The sequence below is a fragment of the Emys orbicularis genome, chromosome 6 (assembly GCF_028017835.1).
Source record: "Emys orbicularis isolate rEmyOrb1 chromosome 6, rEmyOrb1.hap1, whole genome shotgun sequence".
NCBI lineage: Eukaryota > Metazoa > Chordata > Testudines > Emydidae > Emys > Emys orbicularis.
This window is the reverse complement of record NC_088688.1, coordinates 68,298,862-68,323,377: the sequence shown is the minus strand read 5'-3', so window position 1 is coordinate 68,323,377 and position 24,516 is coordinate 68,298,862. Positions and strand designations below refer to the sequence as shown.

At 41.4% G+C, this 24,516-nt stretch overlaps 1 protein-coding gene across 1 annotated transcript in view; it reads right to left on the bottom strand.

Moving 5' to 3' along the window:
• The window catches only part of FER (FER tyrosine kinase), a 409,588-nt gene that overhangs the window by 343,255 nt on the left and 41,817 nt on the right, over positions 1-24,516 (bottom strand). Inside the window, exons 4-6 of the mRNA XM_065406919.1 lie at positions 17,929-18,193; positions 11,617-11,790; positions 6,239-6,338 (exon numbers count right to left, since the gene is read on the bottom strand). Of these exons, the coding sequence (XP_065262991.1) occupies positions 6,239-6,338; positions 11,617-11,790; positions 17,929-18,135 (481 nt within the window). The 5' untranslated portion in view covers positions 18,136-18,193. The remainder of the gene's footprint in view (positions 1-6,238; positions 6,339-11,616; positions 11,791-17,928; positions 18,194-24,516) is intronic.

The window sequence follows — 24,516 nt, the reverse complement described above, 5'->3', positions numbered from 1 at the left end:
TGGGGTCCTGATCCATGACTACAGCTCCTAGGCACTCTAATAATGCAAATAATAAATAACAAGAACAAGAAGAATGGAAATAATGACTGGGTCATAATGTAAACAGCACAAGGGGACTGACCTAAGGTTTTGCAGACAACTTTAATTCTGGCATTTCCTAACTTGAGGTCTCGACTTTGCAACCTTAATAATATTTTTAACACAGTTATTTTGTATGCAATACAGAGATAACCTCCTTCCCTATTCTTATTCAACATGCCCTTTTTTATACATCCAAGGACTGCATTTACCGTCCTGGCTACAGCATTGCATGGGGAGCTCATGGTCATCTGGTTATTCACCATCACTTCAAACTCCTTAGGCCACAGCTTTCCAGAATGCAGTTCGCCATCCTATATGTATGGCCTACAATCTTAGTTCCTAGATATACTATGTTTTATTTGGCTTTATCTAAACTGATATGTGTTTATGGACAGTTTACCAGGTAATCCAGATGCTCTCTGTAAGTGACCTGTTCTTACACTATTTACCTCTCCACCAATTTTTATGAAGAAATCTGTAAATGTTATAATCAATGATTTTATATTATTTTCAGGATAACTGAAGAAAATATTAACTAGTGTTGGGACAAGAACCAATTCCTGCAGGACACAGATGGAAACACACCCAATTGATGATGATTTCCCATTAAATATTACATTTTGAGATCCATCAATTATCCATCAATCCATCAACAATTTTATATGGTTGTGATACGGGCAGACTAGCCAAACTGTGCATTGCCCCTAACAACTAAACAAGAGGCATTACAATTGTAACAAGACAATTCACTTGTATGTGAATTTCAAAGATGTACTAGACCAGCAATCATTAACCCATTCATTTGTAGTAATAGAAATCAAGGGTAAAGGCTAAGTATATCTGCCTGTGTTTACCTATATCCTATTAAAAGTTTACCAGTGTAACCAAATTAGCTTTTAGATGCTAAGTCCTTTTCATGCCTTAATTGCGCTCACAGACAACTTTGTTCAGTTAACCTGATCAAAGATCAAAGATGTGAGACACTGCAGAAAATTAATATATTGTCTTCAGCTTATCTGTCTCTGTTATAATGAAGGACCGGCTAATTGCCTTATGCAAATGAGTAACTAGATTACCTGTATATGCATAGGAAATTGAATGTTAACTTCAAAGAGGTGGGTCATTGTGTGCTCAACAAAAAAGAATCCTCAGTCACCCGCTGTGCTCAAAGCATGTGAAAAACCTGCTTCAGCTCTAAAGAGAAACCTCAGGACTGATCCTTTCATCCCTAGTCTGATTAACTTTAAACGGAAAGTTTAAGCCCTGGAACTGAGATCTTCCAAGTAGTTTTTTGGAATACCCTGAAAAATGCATGAAAAGACTAACAGACTTTACATCCATGCTGCATTTGAATTCTAACCTTTGGGAATGATTCCAGAGAGACTTTTGCAAGCCAGCAGATTTGTCCAACACTGCTACAAGTCTGATATAAGGACCTTACAAGCATTTGTAATGTATATAATCTTTTAACCATTCAGTAACTCTTTTTTATTATTAATAAATCTTCAGTTAGTTTATTAAGGATTGGCTGACAGCGTGGTATATGGGTAAAATCTGAGACATATATTGATATGAGGTTAAGTGTCTGATCTTTAGGGATTAATACGAACCTCACATATGGATGAATTAGGTTTTCAATAACCCCTCACTATATTAGACCTGTTTGCCTGAATAGGAGCCAAGGACTGGAATGCTTAAAGGCGACTGTGTCTGGCTTCTTGTTAACCAGTGTGGTACTACAGAAGCTCTTTTGTTATTAGCTTGGTGAATCTAATTATAGAATAAACCACCAGTTTGGGGGGACTGTCTGCCCTGTTTCTTGCAGTCTGCCCTAAGTGTGGCATTCCTCCGTGTGGTCCATCATGGCCCCTGGTCACAATAGTATATTGATATTTTACTATGCCAATTCTTTAATCAGAATGTCGCACCTAAAGAGAAGCCCAGATGCTTTGCATCAATATAGTCACCAACATCAAATACATTTGTAAGCCATAGAATCCATGCCTGCCAACACTACACAGTGTGAGGAAGTGAAACTTTCGCCAAGGACCCTAAGACAAAAACCTCCCCCCTAAAAAAATGTGTTGTGGGATCTTTAACATCCCCATATAGCAAGCATCGTTTTTTTAAAATGTCATCTAACAGAATTGTACACAGTAAATGCAATGGAACTCAATTTATCTATATTAGAAAAATGAGTGACTGAGTTGATAAAGTTAGAATTTAAACTCCTTATCCAGGCTATTCTAGGTGTTTCAAACCGGATATTTAGCCAAACCTCCAGCTATATGATAATTATAAGGTTGAAATGTAGGCTGTGAAAGACTGGCTGTACCTGTTTAACATGTCTGTTCCTTCTTTAAAATCTTGCAATAAAGAAAATATATAAAGTTAGAACCTGTACACTTAATACTAGCTTATTAAGCCCCAATATAAAAAAAACTGAATTATTATAACTCAGTTGTGCATTTTAAAAGATATTTTATACTAGTACTTCAAAAATATTTATACAATCTGTATCCGTTTATACATATTGCATATTTAATGAACATGAAAACATGCTTAATAATTAATACAACTGCAAAATCTTTTGAAGATAGGCAGGAAATAATATGGAGGGTTTGAAAACAACTGAGGGGTGGTTATGGGCCAAACATTCCCCTTCTCCTCATTTTTTTACTATCCTGTTGCTGTCTGTGTGCAGGGCTGCAGGACTTATGCATTTTCACTCCTCGTTCTCCGTGCCCCTTCCACCCAACTTTTAAAAAGGGGGTTGCAGCACTTATAAAATAAAGAGAAATTAGAAATCACCATCTTTTGTTTATTAAATTCCAGTATCAGCTTTAGTTTTTCTATAGGAAGTACTAGAGTAGTTCTTCTTCAACGTTTCTAAAAGAAAAATATACTGTACCCACTTTGCTGAACCCAGCAAACTTTCTGGACATAAGTCCTCCCCATACTGCTTTTTTTTTTTAAACAAACACAAGTTTTTATTAAGTGATATTATAGAAGTAAATGAATAAAATTAAATGCAGCCATTAATAACTATGCAAAAAGCCTCATGCCCAATAATTTTCTACAAGCAAATATGAATCAAATGCAGACTGTCTAGCTTTTAAGAATTCTGAACATCTCAAGAATTAAGACCACACAAACATCCACTGTAGAAATGTTGAGATGCTTGCAGCTTTCTTCATATTAAGTAAATAATGTGATATACAAGTGTGCTAACAGATTTTAATTTCTAGCAAATGGAAACTTCGCTTAATGATCATAAGCATGTCTCGGACCATAAAAAGTTCAGAAGAGCCACTGACACAAGCAACGGGCTAAGGCATAGAATCATAGAACTAGAAGGGACCTCAAGTGGTCATCTAGTCCAGTCCCCTGTACTCAAGGCAGGACTAAGTATTATCTAGACCATCCCTGACAGGTGTTTGTCCAAGCTGCTCTTAAATATCCCCAATGATGGAGATTCCACAACCTCCCTAGGCATTTTATTCCAGTGCTTAACCACTCTGACAGTTAGGAAGTTGTTCCTAATGTCCAACCTAAACCGCCCTTGCTGCAATTTAAGCCCATTGCTTCTTGTCCTATCCTCAGAGGTTAAGAACAACAATTTATCTTCCTCCCTGTAACAACCTTTTATGTACTTGAAAACTGTTCTCATGTCCCCTCTCAGTCTTCTCTTCTCCAGACTAAACAAACCCAATTTTTTCAATCTTCCATCGTAGGTCATGTTTTCTAGACCTTTAATCACTTTTGTTGCTCTTCTTTGGACTTTCTCCCATAGGCCCTGACTCCGTGGGTGCTCCGGGGCTGGGGCACTCACAGGGAAAAAAATTGGTGGCTGCTCTGCACCCACCGGCAGTTCCCCGCCCCATCTCACCTCCGCACCACCTCCGCCTCCTCCCCTGAGTGTGCCACTTCTCCCCCTAGCTCCCAGCGCTTCCCGCTGTGAAACAGCTGTTTTGCGGCAGCAAGCACTGGGAGAGAGGGGGGAAGAAGGGGAACACCGCGCACTCGGGGAAGAGGCAGGGCCGGGGCGGGGATTTGGGGAAGGGGTTGGAATGGGGCGGGGCAGGGCTGGGGGCACGAGCACCTGCCGGCGCCAGGAAAAGTTGGCGCCTAAGCTTTCTCCAATTTGTCCACATTTTTCATGAAATTTGGCGCCCAGAACTGGACACAATACTCCAATTGAGGCCTAATCAGCGCAGAGTAGAGCGGAAGAATTACTTCTCGTGTCTTGCTTACAATACTTCTCCTAATACATCCCAGAATGATGTTTGCTTTTTTTGCAACAGCGTTACACTGTTGACTCATATTTAGCTTGTGATCCACTATGACCCCCAGATCCCTTTCAGCAGTACTCCTACCTAGGCAGTCATTTCCCATTTTGTATGTGTGCAACTGAGTGTTCCTTCCTAAGTGGAGTACTTTGCATTTGTCCTTATTGAATTTCATCCTATTTACTTTAGACCATTTCTCCAGTTTGTCCAGATCAATTTGAATTTTAATCCTATCCTCCAAAGCACTTGCAACCCCTCCCAGCTTGGTATCGTCCACAAACTTTATAAGTGTACTCTCTATGCCATTAGCCAAATCATTGATGAAGATATTGAACAGAATCGGACCCAGGGTCATAACCCAAAGTTTCGAAATGCTGTCACACATTATACTGGTGTGGGAAGAGAGTATTAATTGAATAAAAATGTGCTACAAGAACATACAAAATGAAGCTGGGGATGAGGTAAACAATGGAAGGACAGGTAAGTCAGTCCGAAAAAAAATAATTTTATTTTCGTTTGCAGCACTCAGCGGTTTGGGGAAATGCTAATTTCAAATACTCGGAAGATCAGTAACACACCAGCCTCAATCTACATTACTTGTGAATCCAAAATTCTAATGGACTTGAATGGGAATTTTGGATTCAGAAGAAATGCAGAATCAGGCCCACAGTGAGCAGAAGAGAAAGGAATAAAAGATAGTATGCTCTATCTTTTACAAGGTTACAAAACCTTTTCCATTTCCTAAATAGCCGGTAATGCCTGTACTTTCTTAGGAATTATCACAGAAACTTGTGAATAACTTTGGAAACCAGATGGAATGATAAAGTAATGACAGAGATTTTTTTTTAAATAAATCTGAAGACCAATAAGTACTGTGAAGCCCAACTATCTTTAATTGTTACCTAAGCCTCCCAACTCAGTCCTACCGCAATTGTCTGTTGCATCCACCTGTTTATTGTCTGAAATATAGAATGTAAGTTTCCTGAGGCAGGAACTGTTTTCTTTGTTAATTATCAGTGCAGTGCAGAGCACAATGGGGCTCTGATCCTTGATTAAGATTATAGGTGCTAATGTAAAATAAATACTAAATATGAAGAAAAAGTGAAAAGTTGGGTTAGAGCCTGTTATATTCACACTCCAGTGTTCATTGAATCTGATTTATTTCCAAGGTAAAAAATGTTTTTAGAAATGTACAAAGAAAAATATTTAAGATCTAAAACAATTAACAAATATACACATAGGTTTTAAGATAGGGACTTCCAAAGGACTCTGAGGAAATTAGGCATTCAACTTCCTACTGAATTTCCAAGTAATTTGAATACTTAGCTCCCTTAGACACCTTTGAAAATCCCAGTCTAAAACTACAAATAAATACATACGTAAACAAAATAGTTTATGATCAGTTTCTCTTCTATTTAAATGTCAAGAGCCAAGTTAAGTCCTTCAGGATCTGTGTTTTCCCTGCTACAGTTGCTATAACCAGTATTTAGAGCATAATAAGATGTAGTGATATCACAGTTGGAACTCCACATTATCAGTGGCATTTGCTGCTACAGCACCACTATAGCCAACCTGTTTTATCTATTTTATGATCTGAATAAACCTAACGAAAGGATGAAAGTTTAAAAGAAAGGGCCATCACATACCCCATGAATTCTTTAGAAAACTGTACTATCAAGAAATGTGTAAATATATATTATTACAATTAATCTGTCTTATTTCAGCTTTGTGATATTTCATCAACTGAGCTGCTCGAAACAGAAATGTCACTTTGTTTTATTATAACTATTTTCAGGCAATAATAATTAGTAAAGGCAATAATAAAAAGAGCAAAAATGACCACTATTTATTAGTCACTAGTAACATACCTTTAGCCACAGCTTCTTTATACTTCTCTTTGGCAGAGTTAACTTCTTTTATTAATTGTCTGTAACTAGATTTTAATTTCTCCAGTTCTGTCTTTGTGACCTATGAATAAAGCAAAAATAGGAAAGTTATTAAAACACTTATCTTCAGGAGTTAAAGGCTTCTTAACATTAGGAAAAGATAATTACAGGATTTAATTTCCAAGAAATTAAGGATGTATGCTTTTTTCATTATTTCAGGGATGCTCTTGAATATATTGTCATATGCTATAATTAAAAGAAAAAAGAAAATCTGGTGTGTAAGGGGGACCTGCTGTCATCACAAATGTGTGGTGGAGCACATCAGGACATCTACTTTATTATTACTAAAACTGTGATAGTGCCCAAAGATCCCAATCAAATCTTGCTAGAAAAAAAATAGGATTTTAATTAGCTACTGTTTATGCTTATCTGATCCTCGTTACACTAAAAGAATTTCTTCCAAAGCCTAACACAGAAAAGTGACTGGATTTTAAAAATTTCTCAAATGCCATTAAAGGTGCCTTTGGCTAGAAGAGTTAATCTCTTATGACCCAGGCCACCAGTTAGGAGATCTACAGGAGCAACTGGCTCCTACAAAGAGATTGAAAATGTGGGTCAGAGAATCTTTCTTTCAATAGACAATTGGACCAGCTCCGTGAACCAGGACATTTTTGGCAAAGGAGCTACAAGAATAGCATTGCCTTTTACAGTTCAAACCTTTAGCACATTGTGGAGGAAAAGAAGTGAGCAGCAAGTACAAAAGACCACTGGAGCATGGGATTGAGAAGACATTTGACAACCCATTGGGCTCTGGTATCAAAAGAAAAACCTGAAGAGCTGTGCATTGAAAGAGAGGCACAAGAGATTCTTTGATAGAGTGACTTCAAACATTCATGGACTAGGAGAGAGCACTTGTGCTCAGTCAACCTGAGAGAACACTTAGCTTTTCTGCAAAATGGACTGCTCTTACATTTTTTCTCCATTATGAGGAATGTGACGACTGGGACGGTTGGGGTTCATGATTCTCTTTTGCTAGGTCACATAAGCCTCAGCTACTGAATTGTTTTACAAAACTAGCAATTGGTTAACTGTCAGAACTCCACAAAAAGCAACCAGGGCACGTCTTTCAATTCTTAGCTCCAGTCTAGACCAGTTATGGGGAAGTTTAAGTCAGAGCAGGACCATTTCTTGAGTTATCCTGCTCCCACAAGCATGCATGCACGCACACACCCAATCAGTCAGATTTCCATGTGTTGTTAAAATAGACACTGGACAGGAAAGGACTTTTTGACAGACTAGACCTACAGGTTTCCAAGGAAGAAACTGAAATACTGTTGGTGCTGTGAAGCAATTGGTTTCTGTAGATAAATATCCCGGGGCACTGGCTAGAAGAATGAATCAAACAGACTCCATTTTGAAGTTCTGAAAGGATGGTAAATCAATGAAACCAAAGTAAATAAATGGAGTTGGACTCTTAAATGCCGAGGGTACTGATGTTACTCATCCCATGATTAGGAGGTGCTGAGCACAATTAGAAACTGGTCCTTTTACAGAAGAGTGAAGAACAAACACAGGGAAATGAGATTAGTTATGAGAAATCTTTGTATTTAACTGTGAAATGGATCTGCCTCACCTGTCTCAATATGCTCTTCTGTCAGTGATGAAAACAAAGCCAGAAACTCCCTATCTGGATAAATCTAAGAGGATTAAGATAGTCAAAATTATCTTTGGTTTTATCTACATGGTGTCTTAGTCCACACCAGAGGGATGTACATTCTAATGCAGACCAGAGTATCGCACACCAAGTGTCTTACGTGGACCCTGCTGGTGCACACTAACATTCCCTAGTACATGTTAATGTAGTCACATTTCAAACAATAGTACATTAACGAATGCCAGTTAGTGCACAACATGCTGGTATGCGTTAGAATTTACACTCCCACTGGTGTGGAGTAAGGCATTGTGTAGACAATCCCTAAAGTGCGTACTACTAGCATCCAGGGCTGTGATGTGTATCTGATATTTTTGTCTTAGTAACATCATAAGCCCCTCTTTTTCTCCAATTTTTACAGAAAGAAGAATGTCTGAGATTCGCAATGGGACTGGAATAAACCTGAAGGTAGAGTCTTTACCATTGACATGTGTGGAAAGCATGATTTTTGTTTGTTTTCAAGTAAGTCCTTAAGGGATGTATCAAGGGATTCCTCAAACAAGGATTCTCTGGAATACGAAACGACCATGTTTTTATTTTGCTATAATTATTCCTCTATGGCAAGATTTTATCCAGCGTGTCCTATGGACTCCAATCAGCACGGCTGATAATCTTGTTGAATATTGGATAGTGTCCTAGGGGGCTAAGGGTATTTTGATATTCTATCTAACAAGGCAGAAATTCTGCTGTGTACTACAGAAGAGGCCTTATGTGGACAAGTAAGTAGCTCAATGAGCCATTCAATAAGTGCTCCAAAGGCACAAAACCATTGGACAGACAACAGCAGGTAAGACTATAAGAATACACAGTATCTCATCAGAAATCAATCCATACACTTGGTCTAGAGAACCTCAGGAAGGGCTTGAAAAACTCAACATCTAGAAGACAACATAGTCTACTGGCCAGGGTAAAAAATACCTGTGTGGCCTTACTCCCAAACCATGATCTGCTTCAGCTAAAAAGTAGGCCTCACAAGGCTCATGCACTGTAGTTAATTGTAATTTACTGTCAAAAAACTTAATTAAAAAAAAAAAATTATATATATATATATACACACACACACACACACACACACACACATATATATATATATACACACACAAATAAATAAAAAAACTTATTAGGGTTGGTTGATCAGCAGAATTTTTTTTGTCAAATATATTTGTGATCTTACACTCCATATTCTTTATGAAAATATGATTATGATATGGATATGACATAACAGATAAACTTTATACATGATGGCTCATGTAAGATATCTTTGGAAAGGTTATGATTTCCTGAATGTGATTATCCAATTTGTATGCATGTATCACTTCCTTATCTAAAGTTAGGAATATTGACTATGTAACTGTGTGTAATTGGGAGACACCCACCAGACAACCAGCCATCACAGCCCTGATGGCCCATTAGGAAAAAACAACAGAACTGTGAAGATACTAATCTCTCTCCTTCCTGAGAGTCCTCCTGGGACTAGCTGTGACACTACTAGGTCAGGTGGTCCTGCCACCTGGTACTAAATACTATCTTCGACTTCTAGTAATTTTCCACTCACAGGAGGGGAAGGTCAAGTTTGGGCAACAAAAGGCTTCCCGCCTTGTGTAAATTCTATTTAAGGCTGGGAGGGAAGGCATTCCAGAGTCTCCTCCATTGCCTACACACGAAGAAAGATTGCTGAAAGTACCTAAAGGGACACAAAATAACAACCCGAAGGGAAAGGCAGGGGTAAGTCCAGACTGAGACAGGGGTCCAGTCTGTAAGAAAAATAACTGGAACTCTGAGCTACATAAACTCTGAATCCTGCCTAAATTCAACATTTAGGGTGAGAAATTACATTTTGTAACCTGTTTCTTCAGTGAATCAAGCGTAGTTTGCGCGTTTTGTTTTATTTGCTCAGTAATCTGCTTTGTTCTGTTTGCTTCCCCTTTAACCACTTAAAATCTGCCTTTTATAGTTAATACATTTATTTTGTTTATTATTAAACCCAGTTTCTGTAATTTCTAATGGGGGAGGATGGCAAGAAGTTGTGCACATCTCCTCATTGAGGGAGGGGGCTAGGGTGACCAGATGGCAAGCGTGAAAAATCGGGACGGGGGTGGGGGGTAATAGGAGCCTAAATAAGAAAAAGACTCAAAAATCGGGACTGTCCCTATAAAATCGGTCACCCTAGAGGGGGCGGATTTCACAATATACCTTTGGCTCTGCACTCCAAGTGAGGTGGGCACCTGAGTGCTGGGGCAAGTCCTTTAAGCTGAGTCTTCCCGCAGCGGGCTGTGGCCCTGCCTGTGTGCGCGCTAGAGGAGGCTTAGGAGCCTGGCTTGGCAAGACAGTCTAAAGGGGGGGCCAAGCTGGCAGAATAGGCAGGTTCAGTGGTATCTTAGCACATCAGATCCAGGTGGCATCTTGAAGGGGGGCAACCCATCACAATATGTTATCTTTTTTTCTGTCCTATAGCAGAACATGGTATAGTATAGAGTTCTCTCCAGTGTTCTTCCACTACCACCTCCTCCATTTTTTCCCCTCTCTAAATTGTTTTCTACCCACCTTAGATTTTGTGTCTCCTTTTTTCCCTTCCCCTTGTCCCTTCACTCACTCACTCTCGCTCCATATTTTGTACTTTTTCTTCCTAACTTATTCCATCAATCTTTCCCACCACCCCAGAATAAGGAGGGATAGCTCAGTGCTTTGAGCATTAGCCTGCTAAGCTCAGGGTTGTGAGTTCAATCCTTGAAGAGGCCACTTAGGGATCTGAGGCAAAATCAGTGAAGGCAGGGGGCTGGACTCAATGACCTTTTGGGGTCCCTTCCAGTTCTATGAGATAGGTATATCTCATATTATTTGATACACCCAAGCACATCCATTCATAGGCCCACACACAGGATTTGGAAGTTTTACCAGGCACCCGATAGGCTGAGAAGTCAAACTATTAACCACAGAATAATAAGGAGGACACCCATGTGACATGTCAATCTCCCACCAGCTGCTGGGAAAGTGGAGGTTGCTGGGATTCCTAATAGGAAGCTGTCCCCTTAAATTTCAGTAGTAATATTGAATCCAATGAAGTTAATCCAAGGGATGATTATTGCTCATTGAAAACTTGTTGCCATACTCGTTTGGGGGCTCCATTATTCATATCAGCCTCTGGATCCTAGGTATCAGATACATTTGAAGTCCACCCCAAAACCCACTGTGGCTGCTGAAAGGTAGTATTTTTTTTGAAACACAAGCTTAGATTCCTCAGAAATTTACAGCACTCATCAAGAAAAGCTTTTACTTGCCTTAGATTAGTGGATTTTTCAAGCCCTGACCCCAGGAATGCCTAGAGGAGACAGGAGAAGGGATTCACACAGTCACACTCTACTGGAAGGAGAAAAGTTCCAGAGTAGTTAGCCTAACTGAATTCACTTGCAGGACAGTTTCCCACCTCTGTCTTTTCAGCTAGTAACTTGTAGAAAAATGGAGGAACTGGGTTAAACAAGAAGAAAATGCAATCCAATTATAATAAATTAGTATTTGTATTGCAAGATAAAGAGGAATGGTGGCATCTGCAGTATTCACGTGAGTATTTATATGAAATAATTCTATATACTACTTTATAAAGCTTTAGTAATTTAGTAAATTTAAAAAAATATCATGTATAATAAGGTACCTTGAACATCTCTGCCTCAATTTGCTGATGAACACCTATGTAACTTTTCTTTACTTGTTGCTTGTCTTTGATCATCATTGTAAGTCTATGTAGTGGCCCAGAGTTAAGATCTTCTGCATGTGTCTTCATTATCCTGCTAAGTTGCTCTGTCTGCTGTACCATAAGCAGCCAAGACTGGAAGAAGGAAAATGGAGAAAATAACTTATCTGCTATTGCACGATCAAAAGAAACTGTTGGAAAAGTACATCATCGTTTAAAGGGGTTTTAGAAAGAATATTTTTGAACATTTGCCTGAATGCACACTTTAAATATAGTAACCATGTCTTTAACCCACCCACGCAAGGAAGTTAGAGATGTATTAATGATGTATCATAGTCACATTTCAGCATCACGCCAAAGTCTAGGTCTGTCATGAAAACCACTAACCCTCACTTGAGCTATCACCCAAATTCCTTTACTTTGACAGACATGCTGCCAGTGTCCTTTCTTCTTCCCTTTCCTGTATGTGTTTCCACTGTCCTGGCAGATTTTTCCTTTTATTTAAATCCATCTCAATTACATGACTAATTCTCTTGGCCATAGCAGTGGTAATTTTTAGTAGAGTAAAATGAGGTCTCTCTTTATGTTACACACAGGGCCAGAACCTCTGCTGGAGTAAACTGACATTGCTCCATTAACTTCACTGGAGCTATACCAATGTACATAAGCTGTTGACATGAGCCTCAAACTAGCATTTAACTTGAATAAAAGTATTTGATATCCCATGGAACCTTGTTCAGTTCTGCTAAAGAGAATAGAATGGGGTTCACTGGGCATTCAACTTTATGATAGTATTATTTTGTACTTCAGCACTGCTATGAATTACCATATCCCAGTTGAAATTACAGAATTTAGATAGATACAATATATAGTTATCAGTGTCAGGACACTCGGCTCAATGCCTTGGTCGAACATAAAGGTACCAATGTTTTTTTAATGACCACAATTGACTGAGTTCTCCTTTTTACATCTCATCTGAAAAAAGGCACTTCCATCTGTGCATGCCCCCTTAACACCAGACTAGACTGAGTTTATCAGAAACCTAAATGGAAGACCCAAAACCTATTAAATTATCCATAGCATTTCTTACAGTACTTAAGTGTTCTCTGGGATTCGCTCATCGAAGTACCGAATCAGTCCTATTACAGTGTGCTTAAACAAAGGTATCTAAAAGCTGAAAAATAAAATTAAGGAACTGACTACTTACAATCATATAGGAAAAGTTATTTTTTCTTATCCAAGAGAGAAAAGAATATATTATTCTCAATTTTGTTGTCTAAAAATAATGTTGTATGGCATTGCTAGCACAGAATAGCTGCTGCATTTCATCCCCTCAGAAATGCCAGCATTTTAGGCATAGCAATCACTCCAGCACTAAATATGCACAGTATTTGGGATTCTATGGCATAAAAAATACACTCATTTGAGAAATACTGAGTTCTAGTGTGAAGTGTACTGTGTAAAAAACATGATACAAATTTTAGACTCTCATGGTGTTTAAATTGAAAATCATTCTCTTGGTTAGCCAAAATTAGAGCAAAGAAGAAACAGAAATGACAAATATTGTAATAAATAGTAACTGACATTTACAATAACTGAAGTAAAAAATGTTCAAAAGTGGCTGAATGGAAAAAAGGATGGGGACAATATAATGAAAAGAGAATTCTTTCAGGGGAAAAATCATATTGTTTATAGACTATATGGCCAGAAGTGAACATTTTAATCATTTTGTCTGATGTCCTGTATAACACAGGCCATAGGACTTGCCTGAATCAACTCCTATATTCATTTAAAAATTTCCTGTGATGGAAAATCCACCACAACCAGGGCCGGCTCCAGGCACCAGCGAAGGAAGCAGGTGCTTGGAGCAGCCAATGGAAAGGGGCGGCAAGTCCGGGTCTTCGGCAGCAATTCGGCGGCGGGTCCCTCAGTGCCTCTCTTCCTCTTTGAGCTGCCGCCAAAGTGCCGCCGAAGAGGAAGGAAGGGAGCAAAGGACCCGCCGCTGAATTGCCGCCGAAGAATGAAGCGGCGCGATTGAGCTGCCACCGAAGTGCCGCTGATTGGCTTTATCTTTTTTTTTTTTCTATTTTCGCTTCGCCACTTCGGGTGGCAAAAAAGCTGGAGCCGGCCCTGATCACAACCCTTGGTAATTAATCTCACTATTAAAAATTTGTGCCTTATTTCTAATCTAAACTTGTCTAACTTCACTTTCCAGCCATTGGATCTTGTTATACCTTTGCCTGCTAGACTGAAGAGCCCTCTAGTATCAAACTTCTGTTCCCCAAGTAGGTAGTTATAGACTATAATCAAGCCACATCTTAACTCTTTGTTAAACTAAACAGATAGACCTCCTTGAGTCTTCAACTTTAAAAAATGGTTACCTACCTTTCATAAATGTTATATTCGAGATGTGCTGCTCACGTCCATTCCATGTTAGGTCTGAGCGCGCCCACATGCACAGCTGCCAAACGTTTTCCCCCGGTAGTATCCGTAGAAAGTGACAGTCATGGGCGGTAAGAAGGAACAGAGGGCACAGGGCCGGCAGCACCCCATATACCAGCACATTAGCACGGGACTCCAGGAGGCACCAGAGACAGCCCTACGGATACCACTAAGGGAAAAATCTCCAGCAGCCATGCACATGTGTGTGCACACATCTAATATGGAATCGACATGAGCAAGCATTCAAAGAAGATTACATGTTTTCTAATTCTTTACTCATTCTCCTGACTTTTCTCTGAACCCCCTCCAATTTATCAACATCTTTGAACTGTGGGCATCAGAACTGGACACAGCATTTCTGTAGCGGTCGCACCAGTGCCTAATACACAGATAATATAATCTCCCTACTCCTACTCAGGATTCTCCTGTTTATACAACCAAAGATCACATTAGCCCTTTGGCCTCACTGTCGCACAGGTAGTTCATGTTCATCTGATAATCCACCTTAACCCCCTCATCCTTTTCAGAGTCACTGCTTCCCAAGACAAAATCCCCCATCTTCTAAGTATGGCCTACATTCTTTCTTCCTAGATGTATTGACTTTTACATTTTGTCATACTAAATTGCATATTGTTTGCCTGCATCCAGTTTATTAAGCAATCCAGATAACTGTGAATCAGTGACCTGGCCTCTTCATTATTCACCACTTCCTCAATGTTTATATCCTCTGCAACTTTATCAGTAACGGTTTTATATTTTCTTCCAGGTCATTGATAAAAATGTTAAATAGTACAGGGCCAACAACCAATCCCTGTGGAATCCCACTAGAAATACCTGCTCAGTGGTGAATCCCATTAACAATTACATTGAGACATATGAATTAGCCAGTTTTTATCCATTTAATGTGTGCCATGTTGAATCTGCATTGTTCTAGTTTCTTAATCAAAATGTCCCTTGCAGTCCCAAGTCAAACATCTTACAAAAACTTATTACATTAACACTATTCCTTTATCACCCAAACTTGTAATCTCAACAAAATAGGTTATCAAGCTAGTTTGATAGGATCTATTTTCCACAAACCTGTGTTGATTGGCTTTAACTATATTACTCTCCCTTAATTATTTATTAATCAAATCCTGTATGAGCCATTCCATTATTCTGCCCAGGATCAATGTCAAGCTAACAGGCCTATAATTACTCAGGTTGTCCCATTTACCCTTTTTAAATATTGGCATAACATTAGATTTGTTCCGGTCCTCTGGAACGTCCCTAGATTTACAGGGGGGAAAAATCAATATTAGTCCTTGGCCAGCTCTTTAAAACTCTCAGATGCAAGTTATCCAGAAATGCTGATTTTAAAAAAAAGTCTTGCTTTGTAGCTGCTGTTCAATGGAGAGGGAGTTGTGTAACCACGCCCCTCTATAACCTTGGCTCTCTGCACGAGGATGTCTAATTGTAGCAGCTGCATCAACCTCCTCAGTTTCTGTTGGAATGGAAAATATTTCAGATGTAGCAGTATCATGATAGCAGTCCGGCTTTTTACCAAACAGAGAAGAAATATTTATTGTACACTTCTGCCTTTTCTGTATTATTGACAAGTCTACCATTTCCATCTAGTAACGGATCAGTATCATTTTTAGAATTTCTTTTGTTCCTCACATACTTGGAAAAACTCCTTCTGTCCTTAACTCTGATGGCTACAGGTTTTTCTCCTTCCGTTTTTGCTTCCCTTATGCTATAATTTCTAGCTTCCTATTTATATTTAAGATACTGTGTAAACATCATTAATTTTCCCAACAGCAGAGAAGTGGAAGCACAAATTGGGCTAATTCAGCTGCTAAACCACAGTACTGGGCTAATTTGGCTGCTCACAGCAGGAGGCAGTGTCTCACCAGATAGCACCAGCATCTAAGAATCTTTCTAATCTTTATAAATATTAAGGTTTGTAAAGAACGAGACATGACAACCCTATGTTTTTCTTCTTCTATTACTGTTCTATTATTAATAAGCATATAGTATTTTGTTTTTTTGCTCATAAGTAAGGCTCCGTGTTTGTCATGGAGGTCACGGATTCCGTGACTTTCCGTTACCTCCGTGACTTCTGCAGTGGCCAGTGTGCCTGGCCCGGGGGCCACCTGAGCAGCTCGGGCAGCCCCCGGGCCAGACGCACCAGACGCTGTTGGGGCAGACTCGAGCCCCCCTGTCCTCCAGCAGCATGAGTTTGCGGGGGGTGGCTCAAAGCTGGGGTGCAGGGCGGTGCTTATCTGGGGGGGCACCTCTCTGTGAGGGCGACAGGAACTCCCCTCCCTCAGCTCCTAGATCCTCATGCTGCCTCCACCTGCAGGCACCGCCCTCACAGCTTCCACTTGCCGCAGTTCCCAGCCAATGGGAGCTGCAGAACTGGGGCTTGGGGCGTAGCAGAGACAGCATGTGGAGCTAGGAGCTGGGGTTGCCGCTTCCCAAGATCCAGGAAGGGAGCCTGCCCCAACCCCACCAACACCCCCCCCACACTCCAGCACCCGCGGTGTCCCCCTGGGCCGTGACTACCCTCTCCCCAGCAGCCACCGGGCCAACCCCCCCAGCACCTGCGGGGCCCCTGGGCCGCACTCCCGAGCCACCTCCCCCTCTGCCAGGTCTTAGTCATGGACAGGTCACGGGCCATGAATTTTTGTTTACTGCCCATGACCTGTCCATGACTTTTACTAAAAACACCCGTGACTAAAATGTAGAATTACTCATAAGTTAAGGTGTCATGAATTTTATTTTTTTTTGGAGGGGGTTGGGTCAGTTGTTTCCATTAGTGCCTAGAAAGAGGGGAGGTTTACCCACTCTTCTTCTATCATGTGTGATTCAAGATAGATAAAGGAAGTCCAATTCAGATTAAAAGTGATTAAAATTCATTAACTAACAACTATTTGGTGCCCATTGTGAAATAAGTGAGCTGCTCCAGTCCAGCATTTTCAGCAGAGAGGCCAAGAATTGAAGAAGCCATTAAGACAGAATAGACCTCTAACTACCAAAGCAGTTGTAAGTCAGGCCTAAGGCTTATTAACAGGTGAAGTGGGGACACTTGCTTTGCCACTGCCATTGCTGTACCTATTTTGTATCTATTCGGTACATAATGGATTTTTTTAACCTTTCATAAAAGATTTTTTTATTTTAAACTGTATACAAAATACTATATTTAACAATATTACAATTATGAGAAAAAGTCTGAGAAACTTTGGCCTTAATTAATGCTTTGTTTTTACAACTACACACCATGGTGTGAATAATGGTCAGAATGTCAGCCTTACCTCTGAATTTCCTGGCTTTTTTCTATTTTTATCACAACCTCTACGTTGTATGAACAATAGTTTCTATTTAACAAAAAATCTTACTACAACATATTATAATCCCTAAACATAAGAATAGGTGGGTCAGCCCAGGGTCTACAATACCAGAGCTCAAAATTAGGGATTCTAGCTTGGTCCACTTTTTTCAGTCCAAAAGAAGAGTTGACATGATACACATTCTGCCCAGGGACTGCCGCACCTCACTTCAAACTCTTTACTAAAACTGCATTAGTGGAGTCCAGTGGGCACATGTTCTAACACAGAAGGAAAATGGGAAAGGTGGGAGAATAAAGTAGATGGAACACAAGGCTCAGAGTGGCTTAAGAGATCCACCCACAAAGGGACAAAACCACCACAGGACAATGACACTTTTCAAGTTCATCTTTGAATTTACTTTATAACGAAGAAAAAAAGGAGTTAACAGCCAACTACCTTTTCTATATAATAATTAAAACAATGATTCCTCAATTTCAATTTCTAAATAATCTTCTCTTACCTTGGATACATTGCTAATATAATCCAGTTGGGAAGTACTCTCTTTATCAACTTGATTACAAAGATTCTGTAAAGTGGATGCATATTCTTTGTCACTTTTTACTCGCATGGCCATAAATTTCTTCACAGTTTCCAGTAGTCGTAACTCCCAATCTTGCAATTTTAACAAAGCATCATGAGAATACTTCAGGTCACTTCCAAACCCCATCTTTATAAGGCACTATATGCGCTATGGGCAACAATAGAGGTTCTTCTAGTCACCACATCTGCAGACAGAAAATTAATGAGAAAGATATTGAAAGAGGAACCTATAAAATTTAATGATCACAAAGTTATGACACATATTGAAATTTAAAGCAAGAAGCAACTGTTTTAATTTAACCACTCATCTCTGAACTAATATAGTCAGTCAGCCACAATTTTCAACAGCAAGACTCAGCTCTGTCTTGCACATTAACCACTTAGAAAACAGCTAGCAAAGGCAGTCCTGGCGTTAAAGCACTAACCTAGGACTTGGGAGATCCAAGTTCAATTTGCTACTCCACCACAGACTTCCTGTGTGAATTTGAGTCTCTCTGTGCCTTACTTCTCCATCTGCATAAAATATTACTGTAACAGTACTTCCCTATCTCACAGGGATGTTTGTGAAGATAAATATATTAAAAATTTTGAAGTTCTTAGATAATATGGCAAGAGGTCCATATAAGTACATAAGATACATTGAATTCCCAAACTAAATAGATCGGTTTGATTAAATAGTTGAGACAGAGATCAATGGAAACAGATATATTACAAGACAAAAATCCCAGATTATCCTGCCCGACTCCTAGTAACCATAGAGCCTCCTTTCTTCACAGTACACTGCTCCTGATAGCCCACAAAATTCCTAGTAATTAGTCAATTGTCAGGTGTTAACACTTTGGGAATCAGTTTCCAGAAGGCTTACAGCCATATATAAAACCCAAACACAATGTAAAAAGACTACTAAGGTTTCAAAATCAAGTGCTCCAAAGTTCAGAAATGCCAGAAGGAAGGCTACCAGTGCAACCTTAATTCAGCCCCTTTGTGAATATGCATTATGATACAGTCTTAGATTCAGGGGCAGAAGAGCCTTCCCAAAAGTGGGGGGGTCCGGGGCTCTGGCCCCATAAGGCCCCACCCCCTACCCTCCTCTTCCCAACAAGGTCCTGCCTCACCACTTCCCCCTGAGGCCCCTCCTCTTCCCTGCAAGGCCATGCCCCCCACCCCACACCTTCCCCCAAGTCTCCTCCTCTTCCCCCCAAGGCCTGCCCCGACCCCCCTTCTTCCTCCCGAGGCTATGCCCCCAGCCAAGCCAGAAGCCACAGCAAGGCCAGGGAGCCCTCCCCCCCAGACACCCCACCAAAGCAGATGGGAGGGATCCAGGCTCCCCACAGTTGTCCGCGTCTTTTGCTCCGGCCGGGGGGCAGGGCCTTGGAGCTGCAGCCTGGCCATGGTAAGAGCCGTGTGGGCAGCTATGGGGAGCCGCAGCGCAGACCCTCAACCTGCCCTAGGCAGGTACACAGGCCAGGGGATGCTCTTTGGCCTCCAGCACTGCGGGCAGGTGGAGGGTCCACACAGCTTCCACAACTGCCCAGGATCCCTGGCCTGGCTCCACCAGCTGCTGGCCTGACCGGGGCCCTCGGGGGAGGATCGGAAGGGGGCTAGGTTCGCCGTGGCAAAAAGTTTGAGGACCATAGCTCCCTGCCCGCTCCCCTCCTGCCCCTGTTGTGATGTCACTGCTTTGATTATATGATCACATACTATTTTTTCCCCCACAGGACTCCTTGCTCATTCAGAAGGGATGGTGCTCACCGGATGGGCAAGATTTCAATATTTCTTTTTACCCTAATCAATCTATGTGTGGCCCCATTCATTATTTACTGCACATCATCCAAACTATGCACTGAATACAGAATTAGTCAGGGTGGATAAAAATCAGTGATTTAAAAAAAAATAAAATCAGATTTTTTTAATTTAAATTGGATTTTTGGATAAAGTGCTTTTTGAGGAAAAAACTATCTTAATTAAAACTCAAAGATATCTCATCGTTGAATAGGGATTATAAATTCTAATTCTATAATATGAGACAATATATTCATGTAATGTTTAAGAAAAGCTTTGTAAATGGGTTCCAATAGTTAATGGATTAGGGACCCAATCTTATGAGGTTCCAGGGGCTTCTGTATAGATTATTTAGGTTAATCTTTCTATCTACCCAATGGGGCTCAGTCCAGAAGATACCATCAGAGATGCTTAGTTTTGCAGTTCTCAAACTGTGGATTTGTGTCTCCAGATATAACATGCTTGTTAACAGCAAAAAATGTTTTTAAAATAAATCAATAAATAATATATAGAGGTGAGAAATAACAGACCTCAACCCTATTGTCCCTCTGCAAATTTGTGTACAAAGAGTTAATCCCTTACCTCTCTCTAAAAGTGCAAGTTTCAAAAAGTTAAATGAATAGAAGATTGTTGGGGGCGGAATAGATCTGGACAAGGAGAAGAAGTCTGGAGATAAATGTGAGAAGGGAGGAGCAGGCGGTAGAAACAAAAGTGAAACTGTTTGATCAGCATATTCCAGAAGTCTTGAGGTCTTTCTGAGTGTAGCCTTCATTGATTTGAGATCTACCATACCATTCTCTCACTAGAAGTGAAAACCTATAATGGCAGCAGGCCATAAAAGAGACCCAGTTTTGGAATATTTAAATTAAGTTCCTTTACCTATGGGTAAGAGAGGTATGCGTGCAAAATGCAAACAGTGCATCAAAGAAATGCAAGGCCTGGTTTCCCGAATGAAACAACATCATGAGAAGTGTTCCTTCTCAGGAGGAAGCTGCGTTGAAGATGAGGAAAGGAACACGTCTGAACATGCAGGATCTTCAGGTTGGTAAACTTTTTTATTTCATACTTCTTTCTTAAGGACTGCCTGTCTTCCTTCTGGACTATTCTTGAATTCCCGTGTTTGAGCAAAAAATATAGTTGTTACTCTATGGTACTATCATTTTAGATGCAGTTGTGATAAAAAATAAATAGCTGAAATAGGCAGATCTTCCTTTTACAATTTCACCTTTAAAGTAGTACTGAGTGTCAGTGAATGCAATGAGTAATACTAAATGAGCAGTATGCTAATAATAATTAAATAACTGCTTTGACTTATTTTGTTCAGGAGAATCCATCCTCAACATACAGGATTCTGAAGACTATCCTCCTTCAAGATCACCATCATTTTCTATAGTCTCAGAGTTATCTGCCAATGATAGTGTTTCAGTCACATCATGTATGTCACATAGCCATAGTAGATTACCTGTAGCAAAAAGAAAAAAAATCTCCATCATTCAGAAACAAGCATAGATAAATTTGTGATAAGAACCAGCAGATTACAAAAAGAGATAGTTGATGAAAAAATTGCCCTGTTTGTTTATGCAACAAACTCTCCTTTCCATATGATTGAGAACCCACACTTCATTAACATGATTCAGTCATTAAGACCAGGATACAGTCCACCCAAAAGAGCAAATGTCGCAGGCAAATTTCTGGATAAAGTGTATGAAAGAGAAATTGAGCAGTGTGCAAAAGATCCTGTTTTATGTGCTTGTGTGACAACAGAAGAAGGGAATGTCTTCCTTACAGAAACAACTGAAACATCAGGAAATGCGCACAGCAGAATACTTACAAGAAGTAACAGTAAAAGCTATAACAAACTGTGGGGAAAAAATTCAAATCTCGAGTATGCAGCTTAGTCACAGACAATGCTGCAAATGTATCCAAGATGAGAAGAAATTATTTAGGAGAGCGCGAAGAGAGTCCCAAGCAAATAACGTACGGTTGCAGTGCTCATTTGATGCATCTCCTAGCCAAAGACTTCAGTGTTCCAGAAATAAAGGCTAATGTTGTTGAAATTGCAAAATACTTCCATAACAACCACTTTGCAGCAGATGCTCTGAAAAAAGTGGGAGGAACCAAGCTAACCCTCCCACAAGACGTGCAATGGAACTCAGTAGTGGACTGTTTTGAGCACTATATCAAGAACTGGCCTAATCTGATGACAGTTTGTGAACAAAATCGTGAAAAAATAGATGGCACTGTCACAGCCAAAATTCTCAACATTGGGCTTAAAAGAAATGTTGACCACATGCTGAGTAGCCTGAAGCCTATTTCTGTAGCCTTGAACAAAATGCAGGGAAACAGCTGTTTTATTGCTGACGCTGTTGAAATTTGGAAGGAACTGAGTGAGAACTTATTTAATGACAGAGTTAAATTACAAGCATTAAAAAAACGAATAGGACAAGCACTATCTCCAGCTCATTTTCTTGCAAATATTCTCACAATACTCGGTACCAGGGTGAAACCTTAACTGCTGAAGAAGAGGAGTTGGCTATGACATGGACATCCAGCAATCATCCCTCCATAATGCCAACTATAATAAACTTCAGAGCTAAGGGTGAACAATTGAAGAAAAAACGGTTACTTACCTTCTGTAACTGTTGTTCTTCGAGATGTGTTGTTCACGTCCATTACACATTAGGTGTGCGCGCGCCGCGTGCACGAACGTCGGAAACTTTTTCCCTCAGTGGCTCCAGTCGGGCCTGCAGGGTCTCCCCTCCCGCCAGAGCGGCGCCCCGCTCTAGCGTATATATATCCCTGCCGGCCCGACCCTCCCTCGGTTCCTTCTTGCCGGTGACTCCGACAGAGGGAAAGGAGGGTGGGAAGTGTAATGGACGTGAACAACACATCTCGAAGAACAACAGTTACAGAAGGTAAGTAACCGTTTTTTCTTCTTCGAGTGATTGTTCACGTCCATTACACATTAGGTGACTCACAAGCTTACCATTGGAGGAGGGTAGGAGTCAAGGAATAATCGACTGAAGCACAGCTCTACCAACCGCCGCGTCCTCTCTGGTCTGATGATGGATCGCGTAGTGGGCTGTGAACGTATGCACCGACGACCAGGTGGCCACTTTACAGATTTCCTGGAGTGGAACCTGCGCCAAGAACGCCGCCGAGGACGCTTGGGCCCTAGTAGAGTGAGCCCTGATCTGCGGGGCTGGTATGTTAGCGAGCTCATAGCACGTGCGTATGCAAAGCACAATCCATGCCGACAAGCGTTGCGTCTAGATAGGTTGGCCTCTCATTCGCTCCACAATGGCAACGAACAGTTGAGTCGACTTGCGGAATGGCCTGGTCCATTCTAGATAAAAAGCCAATGCCCTACGGACATCGAGGGTATGCAAGCTGCGTTGGCTTGGGTCCGAGTGTGGCTTAGGGAAGAACACCGGTAAACAAACGTCCTGTCCCATATGAAAATGCGTGACCACTTTCGGAAGGAATTTCGGGTGCGGTCTGAGCTGCACCTTATCTTTATAAAAAACTGTATAGGGAGGTTCCGAAGTGAGGGCCCTCAACTCCGAGACCCTCCTAGCCGATGTGATGGCCACGAGAAACGCTACCTTCCATGAGAGGTGCATGAGGGAGCAAGAGGCCAGGGGTTCGAAGGGCGGCCCCATGAGCTTAGTGAGGACCAGGTTGAGATTCCACGCAGGGACCAGCGGGCGCGAGTAGGGAAACACCTTGTCCATCCCCTTGAGGAATCGGGCTACTGTGGGGTTAGAGTACACTGAAGCCCCCAACTCCCCAGGGTGGAACGCCGATATGGCAGCCAGGTGCACCTTAATTGAGGCAGGGGCGAGCCCCTGATGCTTGAGGTGCAGCAGGTAGTCCAGAATCAATGGGACTGAGGCCTGCAGAGGCTGGATGTGATGAGGCTCACACCAGTGGGAGAACCGTTTCCATTTGGCGAGGTAGGTCGCTCTTGTGGAGGGCTTCCTACTACCGAGGAGGACCTGCTGGACCTGATGGGAGCACCTGTGCTCCATATCGTTTAGCCAGAGAGAAACCATGCCGTGAGGTGTAACGACGGTAGGTTCGGGTGGAGTAGGCGACCTCGGTCTTGCGTGATGAGGTCGTGATGGAGGGGAAGGGCGATCGGAGTGGTCACGGACAGTTCCAACAGGGAACCAGTGTTGGCGTGGCCACGCCGGGGCGATGAGGATGACTGTCGCCTTGTCCCTGCGGGTTTTGAGGAGGACCCTGTGGATGAGCGGGAATGGGGGGAAGGCATACCTCAGGCTCCCGCCCCACGGAATTGCGAAGGCATCTGCCAATGAGCCCGGACTGAGGCTCTGGAATGAACAAAACTGAGGGCATTGGCTGTTGTCCTTGGTGGCAAAGAGATCCACCTGGGGAAACCCCCACCTCCGGAAGATTAAATGCAGGACGTCCTGTCTCAACGTCCACTCGTGCATGTGATAGGACCGGCTGAGGCGGTCCGCTAACCCGTTTAGGGCCCCCGGGAGATATGTCGCTAGTAGGTGGACTGAATGGGCTATGCAAAAGTCCCAGAGGAGGAGCGCCTCGTGACAGAGGGGAGAGGACCGGGACCCGCCCTGCTTGTTTATGTAAAACATGGCAGTAGTGTTGTCCGTCAGAACTGACACGCTGTGGCCTTCTATGGTAGCGTGAAAGGTCTGGCAGGCGAGGCGAACCGCCCTCAACTCCTTCAGGTTGATAT